General features: G+C 40.2%; 1 protein-coding gene across 1 annotated transcript; it reads right to left on the minus strand.

The window, feature by feature from the left end:
* Window positions 1-6857: 6857 nt before the first annotated feature.
* LOC127953079 (uncharacterized) lies at window positions 6858-10977 on the minus strand. Its single transcript, XM_052551972.1, has one exon. It carries the CDS (start codon window positions 10704-10706, stop codon window positions 6858-6860), a length of 3849 nt encoding a protein of 1282 aa, XP_052407932.1. The 5' UTR covers window positions 10707-10977.
* Window positions 10978-11492: the final 515 nt, after the last annotated feature.

Raw genomic sequence — 11492 nt, forward strand, 5'->3', positions numbered from 1 at the left:
ATACTGCACATGCATGTAATTTTTTAAGTATTTTGTTAAACACTGGAAACTGTTTGTAAATTTTATTTTGCTTTTTTTTTTTTTTTTAGATGAATGTTTCTAATCTGTATATTGTAGATAATGTATAGGCCAAAGGGGTTTTCAGGGAAGTTGGACAATAATTAAGACTCTATGTTTAATAGGAAAAAGGGATGATTCATGAAATATCTGTACTGTATATATAGTTAATGATGACACATTCACAAATTGAATTTGTAAACAGAACATGAACACTAGTAGATCAGCTGATGAAACTGAACTGCAGCACGTGCCGGTTAGAGCGATTCTCAATCTCGAGTCAAGAAACGGTTGCATTGGTTTTCGGATCATCAGTACACTGAACTGAAAACCATTTCTTTCGGACGCGTCCGATTCGAGAACCGAGGAGCTGATGATACTGCGCATGTGTGATTCAGCATGATGCCAACTGACTCACAGAGCGTCTGAACTGAACTGATTCTTTTGGTGATTGATTCTGATTCTGTGCTAATTTTATGAGCGCGGGTAAACCGAGGCCTTGAATGAAGGGCAATCTGGCGAAATGTAAATTCATAAAAAAATACATCGCAATGGATTATGTATAGTAAGTGGATCATGGTTTCTGCGCTAATGACACTTCTAATTTATTTACCTTATATCTTAAAGACTTAAATCCTTGTATGCACATTATTGCTGTTACTGTATTTGGGTGCGTTTTTGCAAAGCTCAAATGTAAACTTTTCATGATTATGAGGTTTTTAACTGACTAAAGTTATGATTATTGACTTATAAATAAATAAAAATTTGATAGATGTGACGCCATTACATCATTGCCAATGACGTCATTTTGTCGGGCGTAAAAGAACCGCTGAACCATTTTTTTTCAACCGGTTCATTGAATCGAACCGTCCGAAAGAACCGGTTCGCCGAAAAGAATCGAACTCCCCCTTGCCACAACATTAGCCTAGATTCATGCTCTCAGTTTGAATATAAATCTTATACTGTACAGTTTGTCAATCTAAAATGGTAATTGTGCATTAAAAGCTGTCCCTTTGAATGCACACACTAGATGATTCAAGCAGACCATGTTCATCTTTGGTGGAAGAAATATGATTTGTACAACTTGGACCAGTGATGAGTAGGGTTGGGTATCGAAAACCGTTTTCATTTTAGAACCAGGTATTCGATAAGACGCGTGCATTTCAATTCTGCTGAAAGATTCCTGTGTTCACATTAAAATTTGATTAAAAACGATTAAGTGCAGGAACGAAAAGAATTTGCGCCCTTTTTGTGTAGCGCACATGAAGCGCAAGCGCGTGCACAGAGAGCAGCGGTCGCGGTGTGGGTTCCCAGACAAAACTGACTTTCATATTTGTCGAACAATATACAGAAAACTACATCAGTATATCATTATAACACAGCCGTTTTTGTCTTATGTGAACGTATACAGACGAGAAAGAAAACACATATGTACAGTATTTTTGCTTAAACAGACAACAGCCTAAAAGATCAAAGAAGATCATTCACTGATCTTGACTGAATATATTTAATAACTTTAATTGATTAATCTTTATTTTATTTATAAAAAGAAAACTATGAAGTGTTTTTAAACTTTTAATAACAGTTTATGTACCTGAAATTTATAGTTGTATTTATTTATGATATTATATTGCTAATTTATTTGTTTGTTCCTATCTTATTACTGACTGTTTACTTGTCTTTAACACTTTAATATTAGAAATGTATATTAATCTAGCTGTTTTTGCTATGGTATTTTTTTTTAAGCACGGGCAAAATACCTCTTGCAGTGTTTTGTAGGCTGCTGATTTTTGCTCATGTTACTCAGCTGCAACACAATGCTTTGTAAAAAGACAGAATACATGTTAGAATGCCACTTATATAGCCAGATGCCCAGGACGCGATCTTCCCAGATGTCTTTCACTCCGGCGCTGGGACACCACGGACCCTGGGTGCATCCATAGTGGAGGACGCGAGCCAGGCCCCGGGCGACGACTTCTCCCCCTCCTGTCTTCGAGATCTCCACCTGGAACCTCTTCACTCCCCTCCGCAAGACGGGAAGCGACACTGTGATCATCGGAGACTCCATCGTCCGACACGTCTGTGCTACGTTAGCCGAAGGTTAAGTGCACACTCATTGTTTCCCTGGTAAATTTCTAAAAGAGTTTGCAGATTTCCTCTCAGACCTTCTGGTTACAGTTGATAAGGCGCTAATCATGGGAGATTTTAATATTCACGTTGATGATACAAATGATGCATTAGGACTTGATTTTACTGACCTAATAAACTCCTTTGGAGTCAAACAAAATGTCACCGGGCCCACTCATCGTTTTAATCATACACTAGATTTAATTATATCGCATGGAATCGATCTTACTGCTATAGATATTGTACCTCAAAGTGATGATATTACAGACCATTTCCTTGTATCGTGCATGCTGCGTATAACTGATATTAACTATATGTCGCAGCGATACCGTCTGGGCAGAACTATTGTTCCAGCCACCAAAGAAAGATTCGCAAATAACCTGCCTGATCTATCTCAACTGCTATTCATACCCAAAAATACACATGAATTAGACGAAATGACTGAAAACATGGGCACTATTTTCTCTAATACATTAGAAACTGTTGCCCCCATTAAATTGAAAAAGGTTAGAGAAAAACGTACTGTGCCGTGGTATAACAATAATACTCACTCTCTCAAGAAAGTAATTCGTAGTCTTGAACGCAAATTGAGAAAAACTAATTTGGAAGTTTTTAGAATTGCATGGAAAAACAGTGGGTCTCATTCACTAAATATGCGTAGGCACAGATTTTTGCGTGAAATGTGCATACGGACGTTTTCACGAATAAATCATGATTCATCAAAAACTTTCGTACTAAAATTTATTCTAAATGTACGAAAAGATTCAAGAACAACTTATACCACATGCTGAGATCTTCATCCCGTTGTAACTAGAATTTACACAAGCTCCAGTCTGGATCCAGAACACCTGAGAAGAGATGATGCTGACCCTCAGAGGACCTCAGATGATGCTAACCCTGAATCAACATACAGAACTAACAAATATTTCTACAAGTGTGACTGCATCATATAATAATTGCTGTTAATAATGTTCATCGTCTGGCTGACTACGTCTTGTATTAATTTTTCTGAAAAATCCTGTCATATGTGCACAAACTGACAGTCACCACTTATAAGCTACTAGTTAATATTGTAGAAACATAATTTTCTGTAAAGTTGCTTTGTAATGATTTGTATTGTAAAATGCGCTATTCAAATAAACTTGAATTGAATTGAACATGTTTGACTTAATTTATTTTATATTGGATTTTTTTATCTTATTGGAATCGAAACTAGGTATTGATAAGAATCTGAATCAATAAGCGGAATCTATAAAATTCAAATGATACCCAACTGTAGTGACGAGTCATAAATGAGCTGTCAAGTAATGTTGAAGATCTTATGCACGTTCCCACATCCGGGGGAACCTTCTCCCATCTGTATCTGGATGCATTCCAAGGCTTGCTGTGTTTTATGCTATTTCTCTCTCTGTATGGAATATGTGAGAAAGAAGATATTGGTTTTAAGGACAATATCAAAATAAGTAAACAACTTTAACAGATATGTTGATCACACACACATACATGCACTGATAAATTCAAATAAATTGATTTTCAACATTATAAAAATATCTTTAAATAGCACACCTAATGATGAATTTAAAATAAATAAATCAATTGGAGAGCTGAATCGTGTTCAGCATCAAGTGGTTTTCGAAGTGTTTTAAATTATTTAATTATATGTTTTACATTTTAATTAGACTTTATTCCTCAAGTTTGACTTTGGTCAGGTCTTATTTCTCAATGTTTTGTTTTATTTTTTTGCTACCGCACAAAAGATTTAGGTTTTAAGGACAATATCAGAAACAAGTAAAAGAAAAAACTATTTTTCGAAACACAAGGACGTATTGTGGGCCCCACCGTGCTCTCTCTCTCTCTCTCTCTCTCTTTCTCTCTCACACATGCACGCTATCTAAAGCTAGCTATCTAAAGGGGAACATTACACAGACTCCTATTGTTTTTTTATCTACAGATAATTATATATCTTACAACCAAACACAAAATATAAAAAATGTAGTTTGTTTTACTAAGAAAAAAAAAAAGTTTTCGGTCTATTGTGATGAGGAACCAGAGGTGTCTAATAAACATGATCACTTTAACTGAGGCATGTAGATGGTATTCATGAAATGCACACTTCTGCCACACATAACACACTGCATAAGTTTCACATGTGGTTTGTATCTACACCGACACATCGCAATTATACGGCTTTTGCTACGGTCGTAAACTTTGCAGTTCACACTTACACATAATAAACTGAGTAAAGGGTTGAATGAATGATTGAATCAGTTTATTTAATCAGGGACAATGCACAAAAAACATTAGTCTAGAATGGAGAGATGTCATGTGCCAGGTTATAGCCAAAAAAAAAAAGCTAATTTCCACCTGCAGTCCCTAGACAGATGTTATATTTACATTATTATACATGGAAGCATTACTTCACTCAGATCATAAAAACACTCTCCACTTCATGAATCTAACACTCACTCACAGTCTACATCTGTCATATTATAATACTCCGGAAAATAATAATAGTCAAGAAAATACGGTATAATTTTTTTTTTTCAATAAAATGTTTTAAATGAAAATTGAACTTTTCTTTCACAGGACATGGGCACACATACTGACTCAACATCGGAAGACAGTAATGCCAGCAATGATGACCTCTTTTTCCGACACAAATGGCCAAGGCATCCTTGTTTTTGTTTTTCTGAACAGAGATATCTGGAGAGACCTAAGTAAAAGGCAAAAGCAGCATCAATTCACAGATCTTCAGTGGACAAATGTCATTTCAAAAGGCATTAGTAAACCCCTACTGCAGTATTGCCTTCAAAAGACACCATGTGAAGATCAAGGGATCTAATCGAAAGGGACCCCTTTTCCACGGCTTGGGGTACTGTACGTTTGCAGACTGCCCTGTCTGTGTTGAAGTCAAAATAGCACATGAAAGTACCCTGAAAGCAATCGTCACATTTCAAGGTGATGAAGTGTGTCACAGTGTAGAAGAACTGAGAAGACGCCACGTGCAAGCTGACGAAAGGGATATTTTGGCCAAGCAATTAGAGTCCACACTCCCAAGGGCCCTATAGCAGACATTCTTGGAGTCTCAAGAAGAACCATATTCAGTAGGATGCAGGAGTACAACATGTCAGTTAGGAGCCTGTATTCCACCATGACTGATGATGAGCTGGATAATGAAGTGAGAGCCATCAAATCAAGATTACCTCATGCTGGATACCAGATTGTCAAGGGGTGTCTTGAAGCAGAGGGCCACCATGTACAATGGACCAGACTCAAGGCCTCTATGCATAGAGTTGATACAGAGGGTATCTTGTCAAGAATGACAAGTATGGGCTGTGTTGTTCGGCGAAAATACTGTGTTCAAGGCCCACATTTTCTGCAGCACATAGACACCAATCATAAGATCATTAGGTGTGTTTATTACATTTGAATATAGCAGGACTTAAAATAGTTATCATTGGCATTATTTTTTGAGGGTAATTATCCTCTGCTTCTTTCTTAAAAATTAAACCATGTTTTTTTTTTTTTTTTCTTTTTCACCAGATATAACATGGTGATATTTGGTGGCATCGATGGCTACTCGAGGAAGGTAGGTTTTCTACCGTCACAAAGTACATACTCATGAAAATATTGCTGGTATATTCCAACAATTTTTTTTTCGTAGGGTGTCCATGTTATGACAACCATCCCATAACAATTATTAATATTGCTCATGTCCATTTTCCACCCTTTAGATCATTTACCTCAATGCTGGGTCCAACAACACAGCGAGTACTGCGCTTCAGTTTTTTTTTGGATGGAGTGAGGAGATTTGGATGGCCTTACAAGTGAGTTATGCTGTTCTCATAGTATCGTTTAAGCAATATGAATGATTTGTCAGCCATTTATGAAACATGAAATGATCACGATTTATTCAATGCTGCATTTAGTTTTCATGAACCTGTGTGAGGAAATTATCCGGTATTTTTAGTAAAGTTTGGTTTATTCAGATGGATGGATACTAACCCTCTGGAGTCTAAGGGTATTTTTGGGGCCTTGAGAAGTTTTGTCATGCCCTGACATTTGTGTTTTTTTCAGTTTCTTATAAATATCTAAATGGGTAAAGTCTAATATCACTGTAATCAGCACAAACTGGGCTATAATAATATGTGAAATGCATGCATGTACATGATTGTTGTACTGACTAAGTCCTAAACGAAGTCTAGTAACGTTACTGGTTGCTAATAAAACGGATTAAGTTTAGACGTGTGCCCTTGCGTCCTCACACGATACAAACGGAGAATTCAGTTTGTTACTATTATCTAGCAGATTTATTTTCCTCCGTATACCATACAGCGGCAATATCTTGACTCATAATACATAACCAAAACAACAAACCGTATTCTTTCCTATCAAGGCAAGACACAAAAGCACAGTCGAAAACTGTTTGCTTCCCAAATCAGCAACACCTGTGTCTGCGTTTCCTCTGGGTTAAATGACATACCTGGCTGACCGAAGATCAGCTGGGCCACAAACACATCCAGCCCACTAGTGGCACAGGAATAAAACTACATACAATACCAAATGAATATGGCTCATACACTCCAGCCCCTAATTGCATCTGCCAGAGCAATTACACCAAATTCAAAAGAGCCATAAAAACCAAAAATATAGCTTATATGAATGGGAACCAATTACTCTTTAGCTTCATTAAGCAAGCATATCTTAGTTATGGGTCGTTCAATTATGTTTGTCCTGGTCTTCAAACGAACCACACGTACCAGACCTCTCTTATCAGGCAAAGTTTCCAAGACTCTTCCTAGCATCCATGACCCACGTGGTGCAGTGGAGTCTGCAACCATGACCAGGTCTCCAGGTACAAAATTCCTCTTCTCCTGGTTCCATTTTTGACGCTCCTGTAAAAGCGGTAAGTACTCGCGGATCCACCTCTTCCAAAAGAGATCAGAGATGTACTGGGTTTGTTTCCACCTTCTTCTTGCGTAAACATCCATTTTGTCGAACAGTCCTGGTGGGAAAACTGGTTTTCCTTTAAGGAGGAGCAGATGATTTGGCGTCAAGGCTTCAAGATCGTTGGGATCATCTGACAGTCCTGTGATGGAGCGATCGTTGAGCATAGCTTCAGTTTCACAGAGCACGGTATGGAACCCTTCGTCATCCAAGGTTTGCTGACGGAGCACAGAGCACAAGATTTTCCTGATCATCCGTATCATACGCTCCCATGCGCCACCGTGATGTGATCCAGCTGGAGGGTTAAAGCTCCACTTGATTCCCTTCCTAGACAAGGCTCTATCAATTCGGTCATGATTCAAAGAGGCCAAGGCTTCTCGCAGCTCCCTTTCTGCACCCACAAAGTTGGTGCCATTGTCAGATCTCAAATGCGAGACTTGTCCTCTTCGACAGATGAACCGTCGCAAAGCATTGATGCATGAGTCGGTGTCAAGAGAATAGGCCACTTCAAGGTGCACAGCCCTGCTCGCCATGCAAGTGAATACTACTCCATATCTTTTCACGATGCTACGCCCTCTTTTAACATCAACTGGCCCAAAGTAATCTACACCAACATTAGTAAATGGCGGTAAATCAGGAACCACTCTCTCTTCTGGCAAGTCTGCCATTTTTTGCTCACCAGTTTTTCCACCATGGCGCTTACAAATGAGGCATCTTGATATGATCTTCCTTACTGCAGTAGGTCCACTTGTGATCCAGTATTTTCTCCTTGTAGCGGAAAGCAAATGATTTCTACCTGCATGTCCAAGCCGAAAATGGACATGACGAAGGATAAGATCGGAGATATGTTGGTCCTTTGACAAGATGAGGGGGTGTTTAATGTCCTCAGGGATTGCTGCCCTTTTCAGCCGTCCCCCAACTCGTAGAACTCCTCCTTCTAGAACCGGATCCAATTTGAGGATGCTGCTACTTCTTGGCACTTGTGCGTTGCCAGAGGTTAGTGCAGCAAATTCCGTAGGGAATCTCTCTTGCTGGCAAAAAGCGATTATGGAGGTCTCAGCCTCCAAGAGATCTTCCAGAGACACCTTCTGATTCCCAAGCGATCTTGAGAAAACTTGCATCTCCTTTTGTACATCCAACCTTGCTGCTCCAATAGCACTGGTGTTTGCTTGCTCCAACTCTTTTCTTTTTTCTTTCAATTTGAGCAGAGTTCCTTTCAGCTTAATGAGCCACACAACTGCAACTTTCAATCTTTGCCAATCAGAGAAATGGGTCATCAGTTGAGATGTGGCGTTGGTGTCAACAAGTATCGCATTGACCGTCAGACATCTCTTTACTTCTGGATCATCAGCAGTGATACTTGTATCCCCAGGAAATGTTGGCCACTTTTCTTCTGGTTCCCATAAGAATTCCGGGCCTTCTATCCATCTTTGCTTTACAAGATTTTCTGCCTTCAATCCACGTGAAGCATCGTCAGCAGGGTTCAGGGATGTTGGAACGTATCTCCACTGCTCAATTTCCGAGTTCTCCCTGATGGTGGTTACCCTGTTTGCCACAAAGGTTTGAAATCTTCGGTTCTCATTCTTTATATACTTCAGAACTGATGTGCTATCAGTCCAAAAGCAAGTCTTCTTAAGTGGAAACTGGAGCTCCGATTGAAGCATCTTGTCCACTCGTACTGCAACAACGGCAGCGGTGAGCTCTAAACGGGGAATGGTGACAGTCTTTAGGGGGGCCACTCGGGCTTTACCAAATAAGAAAGTAACATGAACCCTCTCATCCATGTTCTGCAACCTCAGATAAGTAGCCGTACCATAGCCGTTCTCGCTCGCATCGGCAAAGTGATGCAATTGGGCACTGATAGTCCTCCCAAATCCTGCAGGCTTCACACATCTGTGGACTTTGAAATATGCCACCTTTTCAAGATCTATCAGCCATTTGTTCCACTTCTGCTGAAAAGCTGGAGGTATTGGATCATCCCAATCACACTTCGTCCTGCATAACCCCTGCAACAACAGCTTGGCAGGGAGTACTACGGGTGCGAGGAACCCCAATGGATCATAGACAGAACTGATGATGGATAACATGCCTCGTTTTGTTGCCGGCTTCTCCTTGACTTTCAGCTTGAATTTGAAAGTATCCGTCTCGATACACCACTGCAAACCCAAAGCTCTGTCCAACGGCAGCTTATCCCTGTCCAGATCAAGCTCATACAGGTTCTTGGACTTGAGATCCGCTGGAAGGCTTTGCAGTACTTTTCGACTATTACTAATCCATTGAGTGAGGGTAAACCCTCCTCTGCCGCAAATGGTTATAAGGTTTTTAACCATGGTGACTGCATCTTCTTCAGAGGGTAAACTCTTCAGTAAATCATCCATATAGAAGTTTCGGTTGACCGTTTCAATCACTTCTGTTGGAAAGTTGACCTGATTGTCTTCAGCAGTTTTTCTAAGAGCAAGGCAGGCAACACTGGGTGATGAAACAGCTCCAAATAAATGGACAGTCATGCGATGCTCTACAAGACCTTGCTCCAGGTTACCTTGTGGCCACCATAAAAATCTTAAGTAGTCCCTGTGTTTCTCTGCCACCTTAACCTGGTGGAACATAGCTTTTATATCCGCCATTATGGCCACCTGTTCCTGTCTAAACCTCATAAGAACTCCAACCAATGAGCTGGTGAGGTTTGGTCCTTGCAAGAGCTGACTGTTGAGCGAGATCCCTTTGTACTCTGCTCCACAGTCAAACACCACTCGTAACTTTCCTTTCCGTGGATGGTACACGCCGTGGTGCGGGATATACCACACCTTCCCTGTTGGCGTTTCCAACTGATGCTTCGGCACTTCTTCAGCATAGCCATTGCTAATGACATCAGCAAGAAAGTTGTTGTACTCTTCATGAAAGCCTGCGTCTTTCTGAAGTCTTCTTTTTAGACCACGAACACGTTGCATGGCAACACCAAGGTTGTTTGGCATCGAAACATCTTTCCCTTTGAAAGGCATTTGAAATGTGTAGTGTCCGTTTTGAAGTTGAGCAGAGCTTTCCATTATCTTCACAAACTTCTTTTCTTCCCTTGACATTTCTTCCTGTTCTGCAGAAGCTTGCTCATTGAAATCATAGATGTACTGGTTAGTTAACAGTTCTTCGATTCTGTCAACGGCAATTCTGTTGGCACAAACTGAAGGGTGGTCACTTACACAGTCGCTACATCCCCGTAACGGACCATTTATCACCCATCCCAATAGGGTTCTGATCGCGTAGGGTCCTTCCCCTTCACAACTGTTAATCACCTCCCAAGGCTCCATCAACTTGGAGGCGTTTGTGCCAATTAACAGGTCAACATCAGCATTTATATGGGGAATTTTTACATCCTCTAAATAAGGCCATTTTCTCAGCTCCCTTTCACTGATTATGTTTGCTGTGGAGACAGGCATCTCTTTCTGGGTACACACTTTGGGAAGTGGATAGAAGCACTCACCAAAAAATCCAGAAATTTCCAAGCCATCAACAATGGAACTTTCTACTGCGTTATTATGGCCCAAGGTGCGAATATGAATCTTGCATTTGCGTCCTTCCATGTTTAACTTGTCAATGAGCTTCCTGGTGCAGAAAGTTCCTGTACTCCCTGGGTCCAGAAAAGCATAGGTTTCAATAACCTTGTTTCCCTTTAAGCACTTTACCTTAACAGGCAAAATGGGAAGAATTCCATTGCAGTGGCCAACCCCTGTAAGACAACAAGCAGAGGATGCTGTATAGCTGTCAGAAGTATTTGACTGCTCAGTAACTTTCTGCTCACCATCTTTCTGAACCTTTTGAATAAACCTTTCCTTCTCTCCTATGTGCAAAACACTGGGGTGCGTTCGGTTGCACTTGTTGCAAATGATGCGCCTGTCGCAATTCTTACTCAAGTGTCCTGTACACAAACAACTAAAACACAAACCTTTCTCCTTTAGGTAGTCCAGTTTCTCCCTGTGTGTCTTTCTTCCTAGTTTAAAACATTGTTCCAAAACATGATTACCAGCAGCACAATACAGACAGGAAATAGAATCAGTCTTGGTAAAAGATGTCACTTTGTTCTGAGCCTTTTCTTTCTTGTTACTATCTGGTTTGCTGTATCCATCTTCAATTACCACCTGTGTTGCAAAGCTGTTTCTTCCCAGCTGAGGTTTCACCTGTGACTTACTTACTTTTATAGCTCCTTTGATAAAAGGTGAAGTGTCCTGTATGTCACCAAAGACGGGATCTGAAGTGATTCTGACCTGGCGCTCAATGTACTCCACAATGTCTGAAAACCGTGCTCTTCGACCAGTTTTCTCCAGTATCTCACATGCCTTTGCTCTCCACTTGTCTCTGAGTTTATACGG

The sequence above is a fragment of the Carassius gibelio genome, chromosome B3, assembly GCF_023724105.1.
Source record: "Carassius gibelio isolate Cgi1373 ecotype wild population from Czech Republic chromosome B3, carGib1.2-hapl.c, whole genome shotgun sequence".
Lineage (NCBI taxonomy): Eukaryota > Metazoa > Chordata > Actinopteri > Cypriniformes > Cyprinidae > Carassius > Carassius gibelio.

Bases quoted from the DNA above. Each gene is read 5' to 3' on its own strand.
- LOC127953079 (XM_052551972.1), bottom strand. From the start codon at position 10,706: ATGGAAGGACGCAAATGCAAGATTCATATTCGCACCTTGGGCCATAAT.